The sequence below is a fragment of the Orcinus orca genome, chromosome 2, assembly GCF_937001465.1.
Source record: "Orcinus orca chromosome 2, mOrcOrc1.1, whole genome shotgun sequence".
NCBI lineage: Eukaryota > Metazoa > Chordata > Mammalia > Artiodactyla > Delphinidae > Orcinus > Orcinus orca.
The window spans coordinates 83,218,052-83,236,208 of NC_064560.1; the positions used below are offsets into that span (position 1 = coordinate 83,218,052).

The following is an 18,157-nucleotide window of genomic DNA, read 5'->3' on the forward strand; positions in this document are numbered from 1 at the left end:
AAGAACTAAAGAGCAAATGAACAATGATAAACAACACAATAAATGAAATTTAAAATTCTCCAGAAGGAAGCAATAGCAGTATAACTGAGGCAGAAGAATGGATAACTGCATAGAAAGTAAAATAGTGGAAATAACTACCACAGATAGAAGAAAAAAGAATGAAAAGAATTGAGGACAGTCTCAGAGACCTCTTGGACAACATTGAATGCACCAACATTCAAATTATAGGGGTCCCAGAAGAAGAAGAGAAAAAGAAAGGGACTGAGAAAATAGTTGAAGAGATTATGGCTGAAAACTTCACTAATATGGGAAAGGAAATAGTCAATAAAGTAAACGAAGAACAGAGAGTCCTATACAGGATAAATCCAAGGAGAAACACGCAAAGACACAAATAATTCACGCTATCACAAATTAAATACAAAGAAAAAATATTAAAAGCAGCAAGGGAAAGCAACAAATAACATACAAGAGAATCCCCATAAGGTTAACAGCTGATCTTTCAGCAGAAACTCTGCAACCAAGAAGACAGTGGCAGGACATATTTAAAGTGATGACAAGGAAAAACTCACAACCAAGATTACTCTCCCCAGCAAGGATGTCATTCAGATTCAACAGAGAAATTAAAACCTTTACAGACAAGCAAAAGTTAAGAGAATTCAGCACCAGCAAACCAGTTTTACAATAAATGCTATTGGAACTTCTCTAGGCAGGAAACACAAGAGAAGGAAAAGACCTACAATAACAAACCCACAACAATTAAGAACATGATAGAACTACCATATGATGCAGCAATCCAACTACTGGGCATATAATCTGAGAAAACCATAATTCAAAGAGTCATGTACCAAAATGTTCATTGCAGCTGTATTTACAATAGGCAGGACATGGAAGCAACATAAGGATCCATCAACAGATGAATGGATAAAGAAGACGTGGCACATATATACAATGGAATATTACTCAGCCATAAAAAGAAATGAAATTGAGTTATTTGTAGTAAGGTGGATGGACCTAGAGTCTGTCATACAGAGAGAAGTAAGTCAGAAAGAGTAAAACAAATACCGTATGCTAACACATATATATGGAATCTAAGAAAAAAAAAAGTCATGAAGAACCTAGGGGTAAGACGGGAATAAAGACACAGAACTACTAGGGCATGGACTTGAGGATACGGGGAGGGGGAAGGGTAAGCTGTGACAAAGTGAGAGAGTGTCATGGACATTATATACACTACCAAATGTAAAACAGATAGCTAGTGGGAAGTAGCCACATAGCACAGGGAGATCACCTAGGTGGTTTGTGACCACCTAGAGGGGTGGGATAGGGAGGGTGGGAGGGAGGGAGATGCAAGAGGGAAGAGATATGGGAACAAATATATAATGTATAACTGATTCACTTTGTTATAAAGCAGAAACTAACACACCATTGTAAAGCAGCTATACTCCAATAAAGATGTTAAAATAAAAATAACATGGTAATAGGAACATACATATCGATAATTATCTTAAATGTAAATGGATTAAATGCTCCAACCAAAAGATATAGACTGGCTGAATGGATACAAAAACAAGAAACGTATATATGCTATATACAAGGGACCCACTTCAGACCTAGGGATACATACAGACTGAAAGTGAGGGGGTGGACAGAGATATTCCATGAAAATGGAAATGAAAAGAAAGTTGGAGTAGCAATCCTCATATAAGACAAAATAGACTTTAAAATAAAGACTATTACAAGAGACAAAAAAGGCCACTACATAATGATTAAGGGATAAATCGAAGAAGATATAACAATTGTAAATATCTGTGCACCCAACACAGGAGCACATCAATATATAAGGCAAATGCTAACAGCCATAAAAGGGGAAATCGACAATAACACAATGATAGTAGGGGACTATAACATCCCTCTTCCACCAATACACAGATCATCCAAAATGAAAATATTTAAGGAAACAAAAGCTTTAAATGACATATTAAGCAAGATGGACTTAATTTATATTTATAGGACATTCCATCCAAAAACAAAAGAAAACACTTTCTTCTTAAGTGCTCAAGGAACACTCTCTAGGATAAATCATATCTTGGGTCACAAATCAAGCCTTGGTAAATTTAAAAAAGTTGAAACCGTATCAAGTATCTTTTCTGACCACAATGCTATGTGACTAGAAATCAATTACAGGGAAAAAAACCTGTAAAAATTACAAACACATGGAAGCTAAACAGTACACTACTAAATAACCAAGAGATCACTGAAGAAATCAAAGAGGAAATCAAAAAATACCTAGAAACAAACGACAATGAAAACACAATGACCCAAAACCTAGGGGAGGCAGCAAAAGCAGTTCTAAGAGGGAACTTTATAGCAATACAATCCTACCTCAAGAAACAAGAAACATCTCAAATAAACAACATAACCTTACATCTAAAGCAATTAGAGAAAGAAGAACAAAAAACCCCCAAAGTTAGCAGAAGGAAAGAAATCATAAGGATCAGATCAGAAATAAATGAAAAAGAAATAAAGGAAACAACAGAAAGATCAATAAAACTAAAAGCTGGTACTTTGAGAAGATAAACAAAACTGATAAACCATTAGCCAGACTCACCAAGAAAAAAAGGGAGAAGACTCAAATCAACAGAATTAGAAATGAAAAAACAGAAGTAACAACCGACACTTCAGAAATACAAAAAATCATAAGAGATTACTACAAGCAACTATATGCCACTAAAACAGACAACCTGAAAGAAAAGGACAAATTCTTAGAAAAGCACAACCTTCCGAGACTGAACCAGGAAGAAATAGAAAATATAAACAGACCAATCACAAACAATGAAATTGAAACTGTGATTAAAAATCTTGCAATAAACAAAAGCCCAAGATCAGATGGCTTCACAGGCGAATTCTAGAGAATTCATTTAGAAAAGAGCTAATAACACCTATCCTTCTCAAACTCTTCCAAAATATAGCAGAGGGAGGAACACTCCCAAACTCATTCTACAAGGCCACCATCACCCTGATACCCAAAGCAAAGATATCACAAAAAAAGAAAACTACAGGCCAATATCACTGATGCACATAGACGCAAAAATCCTCAACAAAATACTGGCAAACAGAATCCAACAGCACATTAAAAGGATCATATACCATGATCAAGTAGAGTTTATCCCAGGAATGCAAGGATTCTTCAATATATGCAAATCAATCAATGTGATACACCATAATAATAAATTGAAGGATAAAAACCATATGACCATCTCAACAGAGGCAGAAAAAGCTTTCAACAAAATTGAACACCCACTTATGATAAATATGCTCCAGAAAGTAGGCACAGAGGGAACCTATCTCAACATAATAAAGACCATATATGACAAACCCACAGCAACATGGTTCTCAATGGTGAAACTCTGAAACCATTTCCTCTAAGACCAGGAACAAAACAAGGTTGCTGACTCTCACCAAGATTGTTCAACACAGTTTTGGAAGTTTTAGCCACAGCAATCAGAGACAAAAAAGAAATAGAAGGAATCCAAATCCGAAAAGAAAAAGTAAAACTGTCACTGTTTGCAGATGACATGATACTGTACATAGAGAATCCTAAAGATGCACCAGAAAACTACTAGAGCTAATCAATGAATTTGGTAAAGTAGCAGGATAAAAATTAATGCACATTAATCTCTTGCATTCCTATACACTAATGATGAAAAATCTGAAAGTGAAATCAAGAAAACACTCCCATTTACCATTTCAACAAAAAGAATAAAATACCTAGGAATAAACCTATCTAAGGAGACAAAACACCAGTATGTGGAAAACTATAAGACACTGATGAAAGAAATTAAAGACGATACAAACAGATAGAGAGATATAGCATGTTCTTGGACTGGAAAAACCAACATTGTGAAAATGACTATACTACCCAAAGCAATCTACAGATTCAGTGCAATCCCTATCAAACTACCAATGGCATTTTTCACAGAACTAGAACAAAAAATTTCACAATTTGTATGGAAGCACAAAAGGCCCCAAATAACACAAAGCAATCTTGAGAAGGAAAAACAGAGCTGGAGGAATCAGGCTCCCTGACTTCAGACTATACTACAAAGCTACAGTAATCAAGACAGTATGGTACTGGCACAAAAATAGAGACACAGATCAATGGAAAAGGATAGAAACCCCAAAGATAAACTCACGCACATATGGTCACCTTATCTTTGAGAATGGAGGCAAAAATATACAATGGAGAAAAGACAGCCTCTTCAATAAGTGCTGCTGGGAAAACTGGACAGGTACATGTAAAAGAATGAAATTAGAACACTTCCTAACACCATACACAAAAATAAACTCAAAATGGATTAAAGACTTAAATATAAGGCCAGACTCTATAAAACTCTCAGAAGAAAACATAGGCAGAACACTCTATGACATAAATCAAAGCAAGATCCTTTTTGACCCACCTCCTAGAGAAATGGTAATAAAAACAAAAATAAACAAATGGGACCTAATGAAACTTCAAAGCTTTTGCACAGCAAAGGAAACCATAAACAAGACCAAAAGACAACCCTCAGAATGGGAGAAAATATTTGCAAATGAAGCAAGTGTCAAAGGATTAATCTCCAAAATATACAAGCAGCTCATGCAGCTTAATATCAGAAAAACAAACAACCCAATCCAAAAATGGTCAGAAGACCTAAATAGACATTTCTCCAAGGAAGATATACAGACTGCCAACAAACAGATGAAAGGATGCTCAACATCACTAATCATTCGAGAAATGCAAATCAAAACTACAATGAGGTATCACCTCACACCAGTCAGAATGGCCATCTTCAAGAAATCTACAAACAATAAATGCTGGAGAGGGTGTGGAGAAAAGGGAACCCTCCTGCACTGTTGGTGGGGATACAGCCACTATGGAGAAGAGTATGGAGGTTCCTTAAAAAACTAAAAATAGAACTACCATACAACCCAGCAATTCCACTACTGGGCATATATGCTGAGAAAACCATAATTCAAAAATAGTCATGTACCACAATGTTCACTGCAGCTCTATTTACAATAGCCAGGACATGGAAGCAACCTAAGTGTCCATCGACATATGAAATGGAAAAAGAATATGTGGCACATATATACACTGGAATATTACTCAGCCATAAAAAGAAAAAGAAATTGATCTGTAGTGGTGGATGGACCTAGATTCTGTCATACAGAGTGAAATAAGAAAGAGAAAAACAAATACCGTATGCTAATGCATAAATATGGAATCTAAAAAAAATAAAGGTCTGATGAACCTAGGGGCAGGATAGGAATAAAAACGCAGATGTAGAGAATGGACTTGAGTACATGGGGAGTGGTAAGGGTAAGTTGGGACGAAGTGAGAGAGTAGCATTGACATATATACACTACCAAATGTAAAATAGCTAGTGGGAAGAAGTTGCATAGCACAGAGAGATCAGCTTGGTGCTTTGTGACCACTTAGAGGGGTGGGATAGGGAGGATGGGAGGGAGACGCAATGGGGAGGGGATATGGGGATATATGTATACATATAGTTGATTCACCTTGTTATACAGCAGAAGCTAACACACCATTGTAAAGCAATTATACTCCAATAAAGATGTTAAAAAATATTTTTAACACATTGAAAATCTAATAATATAAGTATATGCAAGGTTTAGCAGTAACAAGAGATAAAAATGACTGTGACACGGTAGGGTGGGGTGGGGTGGGCAGTGAGGGGAGCAGTAAGAAGCCATGAATAAAGGGTAAGTTTTAACAGAAGAAAGATAACTGACCAAGCAAACTACTCACCAATCCTCACACTACACATCAAATGTTAAGACTCACTCTAAAGAACTAAAGTCCAAACAAATTTTCGTCTTTAAAAACAAATTTTGCCAGGGAAATTTAAGGAAAACAACAGTGATGACTGTGATGAACAATATCATAGCTGACAGAGCTGTGAATAGCATTTTGGGCAAACAGGGGCTAATTTAAAAGGAAAAGTTGGAGAAGCTGCCTCAGGAGGCAAAAAGGAGAAATGCTGATAAGTGCTTAAATTAAAAGAGTTGCCTCAGGGCTTCCCTAATCTCTCACCTCTGACTGACCTGGCTCTGAGGAAGCAGGAACTGACAGTAAAGGCAGAATTGTAAACTCCAGAGCACCGAAGACAGAGTGATCACATGTAAGACCAGACAAGAGCTAGGAGATTTACTGGTTCAAGGTGATTTACTGATTCAAGGCATTTAAGGAAACCTCTGTCAAATCATTAGTTGACAACTAAGATAACTGAGCAGAGACTTTAGTGACTACACATGACAAAGAACATAGACTTCATAAAACTAGTTCAAGGAAGTCACTAAACAAACAAATAGCAATAAAACCACCACCACTAAACAGCCACAACAACAAATCCTGGAAAGGGTAGCAATCTGATCCCCAGAGCTGTTGCATTATATGATTTAAAATATCCAGTTTTTAACAAAAAACAAAAAATAAGATATGCAAAGAAACAGGAAGGTATGGCTTACTCACAGACACACAAAAAGAACAGTAACTGAAAGAGGTCCTCAAGGAAGCCTGAACTTCGGACTTACTAGACAAAGACTTTACATGAGCTATTATAAATATGTTCAAATAATATCTAAGAACAAAAGGCAACCACATCTAAAAATAAAGTATAACATTTCATCAAATACAGAATATCAATAAAGAGAGATTAAATATAAAAAAGAACTACATAGATGTTCTGGAGTTGAAAAGTACAATAATGGAAATGAAAAATTCACCAGAGGGGCTCAACAGCATAACTGAGCTTGCAAAATAAAAAAACAGCAAATTTGAAGACAGGTAAAGTGAGACTATCTAACCCAAGAAACACAAAGAAAAAGAATGCAGGCATTTGAACAGAGTCTCAAAGACCTGTGGAACACCATCATGATTACCAGCACAGGTATAGTGGGATTCCCAGAGGAGAGAAAGGGACAGAAGGAATATCTGCAGAAATAATGGACAAAAACTTCCCAAACTTGATGAAAAACATTCATCTACAAATCCAAAAAGCTCAACAAACCTGAAGTAGGATAAACTCAGAGATCCACACCTAAATACATCATAGTCAAACTACTGAAAACCAAAGACAAAGAGAGAATTCTGAGAGCAGCAAGAGAAAACTGAGGCATCTCATGAAAGGATTCCCAATAAGAATAACAGTTTATATCTCACCAGAAGCCACGGAAGCCAGAAGGTAGTGAGAGGACATAGTCAAAGTGCTAAAAGAAAAAGACTCTCAACCAAGAATTCTATGCACAGCAAAACTATCCTTCAAAACCTGAAGAATAAGATATTCTCAGATAAACAAAAACTGAGAAAAAATGTCACTAGCAGACCTGCCCAATAAGATATATTAAAGGGAGTTCTTCTGGTTGAAATGATAGGACACTAGACAGTAACTTGAATCCCACATGAAGAAATAAAGAGGACCACTAAAAGTAACTACATAGGTAAATTCAAAAGACAGTACAAACTTATTTTTTCTCGTATGTGATATAAAAGTCAACTGCATAAAACAATAATTATAAAACTGTGTTGATGAGATTATAATGTATAAAGATGTAATCCATATAATATGGATAACACAGTTTATGATATATTTAGATCATTTGTTGTGAAAGAAATTGCCAGTTGATGTTACAAATCATTTAGCATGAAATATGTTTATAAGTTTTAATTTTTGGATCCTAATTATGTTTGAATATATAACATTTCCTGAAACTTAAACTTTACTCTCCTGGATTTTTTTAACTTTTTATTCAAACAATTTCAAACATAAACAAAAACATATACATGGATATATTTATAGTGAAATACCAGTTTTATAATACTATATTACCCACAAAAAAATTATTTACTGTAATGCAAGCCTCAGTAGGCTTTTTTGAGTTCATCTCACCCAAAATTTAAGCTTCTTCGAGCATTTGACGTTACACTTATTCTATCTGTTGACGGACTTGGAATCACATGACGTCCTGGGGACATCTTCTTTACTTCCCATGCCAATGAAGTTGGTCTGCCAATTCAAGACATACAGCAGATTAACAGAGAAAAGGGGTGGCAGGGGGAGGGGTAATCTAATCTTTTCTCTTGGTTGTTAGTGCATGAAAACATAAGCAGGTCACAATTTTTCCCTAGTGCATTGTTTTCCAGAAAGTTACCACATTACCAGTAAGTAATCCCAGATGATGCATGGTCCAGGATTTTCCACCCACTACAGCATAGCAGCATAACCGTAATTATCTAAAAAAGGGCTATGGGGTTACAAAGACAGGATATAAACTACTTATATTTTAAAAGCTTCCATACACCCAGCTAAAAACACATTAAAAAGGCAATGGTACTAATTCTGGCTGCTTGTGTCTAATATACTTGGAGAGCTAAGTGTGTAGAACCGAGATCAAGACAGAAATACAGTGGTGAGGGTTAAAATGTAGAATACACAGGAAAATATGAAGTCTTCGTCCTCTACCTCTTAATCACCTGTGAGAGTGACATCATAGACATTTCACTGCTCTTTGCTATAAAAGCTAACTATTCCTCCTTCTTCACTGGCCCCACAACCAATCAGCTGATAGGATGCACAATCTCTACTAAAATGTTTTTTCCGAAGCAACATCATCTTTATCCTTATGCCCTCAATCAGACCTCCATAACTCCCCAAATCTCCTTGCCTCTTACTTTCCATTTAATCTAGTGATTGTGATTTTTTTCCCATTAAAAAGTAAAATTTATTGCTAGAAAACAAGAAAATTCAGATAGATGATTATCCAAATAAAGTCTAAAGCTTTTGATAACTTATTGCTAAATTGCCTTTCAGAAAGGTTGTAACAAATTACACTTCCACCAGATGAAAAGTACCCAATTTACTTTAATGTTGCCAGTAGTTGGTATCTTGTCTTAAAATTTTCGTTGGCTTGTGAAAGAGACAACATTGCTTGCAAAGCCTAAAATATTTACTATCTGGCACTTTACAGAAAAAGTCTGCTGACTCCTGTGCTAGAGTTTCAGTCTTTGATGAGTTCTTTTTCCTACAAGGATGTCAATAAAGATGTTTAGTTGAAAAAAAAATTCACTGGCAAAATGGTATTTGCTTTTGTTTTTTAAATTATAATACACTTACTATCATTACAAGTGAGGCTGAACTTTTTCACCAGCCATTTAAACTTCATCTTTTGGGATTTGTACATTGGTATCTACTGCCCATTTTATCCACTGATACTTGCATCATTTTCTAATTGATTTGCAATCATTTACTACTACTACTATTATTATTACTATTATGGCTACAAATCTTGTCATATAGATGACATAACTATTTCACTTGTAATTATTTTTTTATGTAGAAAGGCATATTTTCCTCCTGTTAAATCAAGCCTATGGATATTTTCCTTTGTGCTTTTTGCCTTTGTCTCACAAAGTCCTTACCCACAATAAAAATATACAAATATTTATACTTCCTTTTCTAAGCATGTACAACATCAGTTTTTACATTTACATTTCAAGTCTGCGTGAAATAAATTTTGATGCATGATTTGAGGAATGAAAGATGGATAATGCCATCTACAGGAAATTTAAGGTTGCTTTCTATATCTGGGAGCTGCCTCAGGAGGCAAAAAGGAGAAATGCTGCTGATAAGTGCGTAAGTTAAAAGAGTTGCCTCAGGGCTTCCCTGGTGGCACAGTGGTTAAGAATCCACCTGCCAATGTAGGGGACACGTGTTTGAGCCCTGGTCCAGGAAGATCCCACATGCTGTGGAGCAAAGAAGCCCGTGCACCACAACTACTGAGCCAGCGCTCCAGAGCCCGCAAGCCACAACTACTGAAGCCCACGTACCGCAACTACTGAAGCCCATGCGGCTAGAGCCTGTGCTCTGCAACGAGAAGCCACCGCAGTGAGAAGCCCGCGCACCGCAACGAAGAGTAGCCCACGCTCGCCGCAACTAGAGAAAGCCCGCACACAGCAACGAAGACCCAACACAGCCATAAATAAATACGCAATGCAGCCATAAATAAATAAATAAATAAATAGTTGCCTCAAGTATATTTTTGTAGGACATGAATAGCTGTTGGACATGGCCTCACAAGCTTTCTCAATACAATCTTCAACATAGCCACTGTTAGCTTGGAGTTTGCAAGCAAGAAAATAAATCTAGTTAGCTTTTTTAATGCACTAATGGTTATATTACAGACCCTTTTTGGATATAAGGAACAGGAACCCCATCAAATTAAATAAAAAAGAAAAAAGTAATAAAGACTTATTGTAAGGATACAAACTGTAAAATGTCAAGGACATCCTCAAGGTGGCTCATGATTAGCCACCTGGAAGAGGCAGGCTTTAAAGCAACACTCTTAAACTCTCAAAGACCACGTGATTTCTCTCATTTCTGCCTCTCTCTGTACATCTATTCCATTTTCTTTGAAATTGCTTTCCTCTGCTTATCTTTACAAGGGCAATATAGTCACCAATCACAAATCAGCGTAATGATCTCTTAACTTGGTTCAACCCAGTGAAGGAATGTACCCCCCACCCCTGCCCAATCTAATCACCTATTACCAAGGCGTAGTAAAGACGAAACTGCTTGTTACAAAGACAACTAGGCTTGATCCACCCAGGGACAGAGTAAAAAATTTTCATTGTGAGAAAAAAATATTAAAAGGATCAACATATCATGGCTTCCTTGAATTTGGTTTCCTGGGAATCAAGACTTCCTGGATTTGTCTCTTGGGATTCCTTCACTCTCTTGATTTCCCCCTGGGGCTGATACACTAGGATGGGATAAAAGATACGTTCTCTATAGGACGGTTCCACTCACTGAGACTGAACCAAGGTTAAATCTAAGGGAAAGAGGCAGCCTAGGCCTGTTTTCTCTGGGTAAAAAGGCATCATTGTAGCTCCATGTGAACTGACCCATTTCACAAGGGCTCAGGTTTCACTTTTAAGTCTAAACGAAATAGTAAATTGTTCTTTTGCCTTTGCACATAGCCAAAATGATACTAAATCCAGTTGGATTACCTATCTCTGGAATATCTCTCAACTCTCCCTAGTGCCTTTACTCTAGTCTGAGTAGCCATCATCTATAAACTATACTGATGAATCTCAACCTTCCCACACTACAGCCAGAAAGATCTTATAAAAACACAAGGCTGGTATGTGGTTTCCTTACTTAAGAACCTTTACGGCTCAAAATAAAGTCTAAGGTTTTTATCATGTCTACAGAGTCCTACATAATCTGGTCTCACCCTACCTCTCTAGGCTCCTCTCATGCCACTTTTCCCCTGCTCTCTTCACTCCAGCCCTGCTAAACTTTAAATTCTTGACTACACTGTGCTCTCTTCCACCTCCAGGATATCATATACCATCACCTCTACCTGGAATTACACTTTTCTTCTCTCCTTGTCAAGCTAACTGCTTCCTGATATTTCTTCCCCACTTAAATGTAACCTCCTCCTCCTTGGGGAAGCCCTCCTGGACTTAACAAACTGCATGATGGTGCATTTTCTTATACTCCCAAAGTATACTACATTTCTTTTGGATGACACTTTGTACACTAGTAAGTGTTTACTGTCAATGCACTGTGCACTTCATGAGGGCGGGGACTATGTCTGTTTTCTTCACCACAACAGTCCCAGAGCCTGACACACAGCACTCAGATGTTGTGTGCTGATTCCAAATGACGTTTTCTAAAATATCTCTAATCTCTCATTATTCCCCTCATCTCATCAATTTTCCTCAGTGCCTACTACATTAAGAAATACTATACCTTTCCCTACATGCTGTCACTTCACACACTCTGCACTTCTATAGCTATCCTTATTTCCTTCATCTGAAAGGCCAACCACTTTGTTAAAATCCATCACTTTCTTTAAACACTTCTGTATTTTCCATGAAATCTTTCCTGACCTATCCCCCAAAAGAAATATGACCCTGTATTTCACTGAACATCTATAATAGTTTTTCATAGTAGTAAGTTCTATTTTATTTGACCTTTAGACTGAAAATTCATGAAAGGAGTAAATGTATCATATTAGGCAATTAAATTTCTGTACCAGATAAAAGTGCATTGTACTAGTAGGTACCCGATAAATACTTGTTACTTAACTTGAGAAATGCAGCTCCCAACTTTAAGATTTTTACAAGTTTCAAATTAAGCTGAGATCAAGTTCACTGTCAATTTTAATAATTGTTTTTGAATCTGCTGTCTGCTGTAAATATAAAGACCAGAATTCATTACCTGCTTTGAGCATCTGTCTTCTCTAGCTTTTCCTGAAGTTGAATCCAGTCAATCAACGCTTTGAAATCTCTTACATAATTATCCAGCATCATTAGCACCTCCTAATTCAAAACAAACAACAAACATTAGATTCCATTCTGAAACTAAAGAGTTTCAAGAAAAAATTTTAGAGTAAAAGGACTTAGGAATTAATATTTTTTACACTATATATACTCATTGAGGAAGCAGCAAAACCTACAGATATTTTTTTGAGCGGGGGTTGTTTTATTTTCATTCTCACTCTTTGGTAAGAAATTAGGTGAAGCTGACAGTCTAAAGACCAAGAAATGGTACTGATATTCCTTCTCAAGACTTTCTCAACTGACCATTCTTTTAACCTTTTTTTATTGTTAAATTTAATAAACAGAAAAGTGCACAAAACATAAATGTACACATGAAAAGATGCTCAACATCACTATTGGAGAAATGCAAATCAAAACTACAATGAGGCACCACCTCACACCAGTCAGAATGGCCATCATTACAAATTCTACAAACAATAAATGCTGGAGAGGTTGTGGAGAAAAGGGAAGCCTCCTGCACTGTTGGTGGGAATGTAAATTGATACAGCCACTATGGAGAACAGTATGGAGGTTCCTTAAAAAACTAAAAATAGAGCTACCATATGACCCAGTAATCCCACTCCTAGGCATGTATCCAGAAAAAAACATAATTCGAAAGGATACATGCACCCTGATGTTCACTGCAGCACTATTTACAACAGCCAGGACATGGAAGCAACCTAAATGGCCATCAACAGAGGAATGAATAAAGAAGATGTGGTATATATATACAATGGAATATTACTCAGCCATAAAGACGAACAAAATAATGCCATTTGCAGAGACGTGGATGGACCTAGAGATTGTCATACAGAGTGAAGTAAGTCAGAAAGAGAAAAGTATTGTATATTAATACATATATGTGGAATCTAGAAAAATGGTAGAGATGAACTTATTTGCAAAGCAGAAATAGAGTCACAGATGTAAAGAACAAACCTACGGATACCAAGGGGGGAAGGAGGGGTGGAATGAATTGGGAGATTGGGACTGACATATATACACTACTATGTATAAAATAGATAAATAATGAGAAACTACTGTATAGCACAGGGAACTCTACTCAATGCTCTGTGGTGACCTAAATGGGAAGGAAATCTAAAAAAGCATGGATATATGTATGTATGACTGATTCATTTTGCTGTACAGCAAGAAACTAACACAACATTGTAAAGCAACTATACTCCCAATAAAATTTTTTAAAAAACAAACATAAATGTACAGATAAATTATTTCAAAGCAAGGAACCATGCAACCACCACCCAGGACCAAAAATTTATTAATATCAGTCTCTAAAAGTTCCCTGATGTCCCTCTCCGAATCACTATTCCACCCCTGTTCCAAAGTAACCACTGCTTTGACTTCTAATAGGTTAATTTTGCCTGATTTTGAAATTCACATAAATGAACACATAGAGTATGTATTACTCTGTGGCTTCTTTTGTACGTTTACCACATTAATTGATATTGCAGAGTGTACCTGCAATTCATTTACTGACACTGTCCAAGGTCACTACTAAACAGTGTCCTAATGTATTAATATTGGGTTAGCCAAAAGGTTCGTTTGGTTTTTTCCATAAGATGGCTCTAGTAGCACTTAGTTGTCTTTAACTTCATTCAAAACAATTTTGTTAGGCTGTATGTGACAGCTGTCATATCAGTGTGCATTTAAAAAAACACATCAAAACTGGTGAATTTTTGTGTAGCCATTTCAATACTGAAGATGGAAGAAAAAAAGCAACATTTTCGGTATTTTATGCTTTATTATTTTAAGAAAGGTAAAAATGCAGATGAAACACAAAAAAAGATCTCTGCTGTGTATGGAGAAGTTGGCTGATGAAACGTGTCAAAAGTGGTTTGCGAAGTTTCGTGCTGGAGATTTCTCACTGGATGATGATGCCCCATGGTCGGGTAGACCAGTTGAAGTTGATAGCAATCAAATCGAGACATTCGTTGAGAACAATCAGTTATACCACGTGGGAGATAGCCAACCCACTCAAAATATCCAAATCGAGTGCCAAAAATCATTTGCAGCAGCTTGGTTATGTTAATCGTTTTGATGTTTGGGTTCCACACAACTTAAGCAAAAAAAACCCTCTTGACCATATTTCCACATGCGATTCTCTACTTAAATGTAATGAAAACATTCCGTTTTTAAAATAGATGAAAAGTGGATACTGTACAATAATGTGGAACGGAAGAGATCGTGGGACAAGTGAAATGAACCACCACCAACCACACCAAAGGCTGGTCTTCAACCATAGATGGTGATGTTGTGTATATGGTGGAATTAGAAGGGAGTCCTCTATTATCCTCCTTCCGGAAAACCAAACAATTAATTCCAACAAGTACTGCTCCCAATTAGACCAACTGAAAGCAGCACTCGACGAAAAGCGTCCGCAATCAGTCAACAGAAAACACATAATCTTCCATCAGGATAATGCAAGACCGCATGTTTCTTTGATGACCAGGCAAAAACTGTTACAGCTTGTCTGGGAAGCTCTGATTCATCCACTGTATTCACCAGACACTGCATCTTCAGATTTCCATTTATTTCGTCTTTACAAAATTCTCTTAATGGAAAAAATTTCAATTCCCTAGAAGACTGTAAAAGGCACCTGGAAAAGCTCTTTGTTCAAAAAGATAAAAACAGTTTGGGGAAGATGGAATTATGAAGTTGTCTGAAAAATGGCAGAAGGTAGTGGAACAAAAGGGTGAATACATTTTTCAATAAAGTACTTGGTGAAAATGAAAAATTTGTCTTTTATTTTTACTTAAAAACCGAAGATGGGACTTCCCTGGTGGTTCAGTGGTTAAGACATCACCTTCTAATGCAGGGGGTGCAGGTTCACTCCCTGGTCAGGGAGCTAAGATCCCACATGCCTTGCAACCAGAAAACCAAAAGATAAAAACAGAAGCAATATTGTAATAAATTCAATACAGACTTTAAAAATGGTCCTCATGCAAAAAAATCTTTAAAAAAAAACAAAACCGAAGGCACTTTTTAGCCAACCTCAAATTTATTTATCCAGTTTATTGGTTGGTATTCATTTTAATATTTATTTATCCAATATTTACCCAATCTAATGTTGAAGATTTAAGTGATTTCCAAATTTGGGATATTACAAATTATATGCTGTTATTCATGTACATGTCCTATGCATATGTGTATATATTTCTGTTGAGTGTGTGACTAACAGTGTAATTGCGGAGTCACAGATTAAGCATGTGTTCCACTTTATTTATTGTTTTAAGTTTATTTTATTTATTTTTGGCTGCTTCGTGTCTTAGTTGCAGCACGCGGGATCTTCATTGAGGCATGCGGGATCTTTCATTGCAGCACACGGGCTTCTCTCTAGCTGTGGCGTGTGGGTTTCCTCTTCTCTGGTTGTGGCACACAGGCTCCAGGGAGCGTAGCCTCTGTAGTTGTGGCGCGCGGGTTTCAGAGTGCATGGGCTCTGTAGTTTGTGGCACGCAGGCTTTCTAGTTGAGGCGCGTGAGCAAAGCAGTTGTGACACATAGGCTTAGCTGCCCCGCGGCATGTGGGATCTTAGTTCCCTGACCAGGGACTAAACCCACGTCCCCTGCATTGTAAGGCGGATCCGTTACCACTGGACCACCAGGGAAGTCCCAATGTTCCACTTTAGTATATAATACCAAACTGTTTTCCAAAGTGGTTGCCACTCCCGCCAGCAGTCTATGTGAACTCTACTTGCTGCACACCCTCACCTACACTTGGTATTGTCCATTTGGGGTCTTCTTTGTTTTTAACCTGAGCCATTCTGGTTGATGGGGGTGTAATGGTTTCATTTTGGTTTTAGTATGTATTTCTCTGATTACTAATGATTCTCAGCACTTTTTCATATGCTTCCTGGCCATCCTCTTTTTGTGAAGTGCCTATTCAAGACACTTCCCATTTTTCTAGAGTGTCAACCGTCTTTCTCTTTTTGATGTGTAGAAGTTCTTCACATTTTTTGGATATGTGTCTTTTGTTGATTATATGTGCAGCACATATATACTTGCCTTTTCACCCTCCTAATGGAATGGAATTTTTGATGAACAGAAATTCCTAATTTAAGGTAGTCTCATTTATGAGCCTTTCACCTAAAGACTGATGTAGCAATCTTTTCCTACCACAAGGTCAGGAAGATATTCTCCAAAATTATCTTTTAGAGCATGGGTCTATTTCTAGAATCTCTCCTCTGTTACACTGGTCTGTTTATCTATTCTTATACCAGTACCAAACTATCATACGTTGCTACAGCTCTAAAGTAAATCTCAAAACTCAGTAAATTCTCCAACTGTATCTTTGACTTCAAAGTTGTCTAGGCTAATTCCAGGCTTTTGCATTTCCATATAGATTTTAGAATCAGCATGTCAATTTCTCAGGGAAAAAAATCAGAATTTTCATTGCATTTGCATTGATTCTATAGATGACCTGGAAGAAAACCAACATTTTTATAACATTGTTTTCTAGTCTATGAACAGATCTATAGCTCCATGTATTTATCTTACTCAATGTGTCTCAGTAACGTACTACACTTATCTGTGTAGAGGTCTTACACATCTTCTGTTAGATTTAACCCTAAGAATAAATGGAAGTTGTTTTAAAGTTTTTCTTTTTCAGTTACTGTTGATTTTTTTATTTTGAACTTGTATCCAGCAACTTTAACTCACTCAGTACTTCTAATAGCTAATCTTTAGATTCTTCTGGACTTCATAAATATACATATATACATACATACATATATATATATATAATCTGTGAATAATGACATATCTATTTTTCTCCCTAAGCCTTATACCTTTTATGTCTTATTCTTGTATTCCTCTGCTGGCTAAAATCTTAAGTACAAGGTTGAACAGATATAAGGTTAGCAGCCTTTCTTGTCTCATTCACAACTGCAGAAGGAAAGCTCTCAACATTTCACCATTAAGTACAATGTTTACTCTAGAATTTTTGGAAGATTCCTTATATCAGTAAGGATGTTCCCTTTTATTCCCAGTTTGCTAGTTTTATCATGAATGGGTGTTGAACTTCATCAAATATTTTTCCTAAATCTACTGAGACAATATGATTTTTCATCTTCACTCATCTAATTTGGTAAATAACATTAATTTCATATTCAAATGTTAAAGGAACACTGCAGAACTGGAAGGAAACTGACTTGATTGTGATGTAGTGTCTAATTTTCAAATAACCAGATTTGATACATCGTTATATGGTTTAGGACTTGTGCACTGTGTACTCCAGAGTGGCCTGTATTTTCCTTTCTCGTAAGTGCTTTCGTTATCAAAGTTATGCTGGAAAGAATTCTCTATTTTTCTAGGTTCTAGAAGAATTTGCATAATACTGGCACTTTTTCCTCAATTTTAAAAATTGAGATATAATTCATACACCATAAAACTCACCATTTTGAATTATACAATTCAGAGTTGTGCAACATACATGCAAAGAGTTGTGCAACTATCTAATTCCAGAACATTTTCATCATCCCCAAAAGAAACCATAAGCAGTCGCTCCCTTTGCTCCCCTCTCTCCAGGCTTGGAAACCACTAATCAACTTTCTGTCTCCATGGATTGGCCTGTTCTGGACATTTCATATAAACAGCATCATACAATATGTGGTCTTTTGAGGCTAACTTCTTTCACTTAGTATAATGTTTTCAACGTTTTTCCACCGGGTAGCATGTATCCGTACTTCCTTCCTTTTTATAACTAAATAATTGCATGAATAAACACACTTGCTTATTCACTTGTCAGCTCATGGATATT

General features: G+C 36.6%; 1 protein-coding gene across 2 annotated transcripts in view; it reads right to left on the reverse strand.

Moving 5' to 3' along the window:
- The window catches only part of SCAPER (S-phase cyclin A associated protein in the ER), a 504,096-nt gene that overhangs the window by 373,468 nt on the left and 112,471 nt on the right, over window positions 1-18,157 (reverse strand). For both annotated transcript variants that reach the window (XM_004276347.3, XM_033440145.2), the window contains exons 6-7: window positions 12,285-12,385; window positions 7,950-8,066 (exon numbers count right to left, since the gene is read on the reverse strand). In XM_004276347.3, coding sequence (XP_004276395.2) covers window positions 7,950-8,066; window positions 12,285-12,385 — 218 coding nt within the window. The remainder of the gene's footprint in view (window positions 1-7,949; window positions 8,067-12,284; window positions 12,386-18,157) is intronic.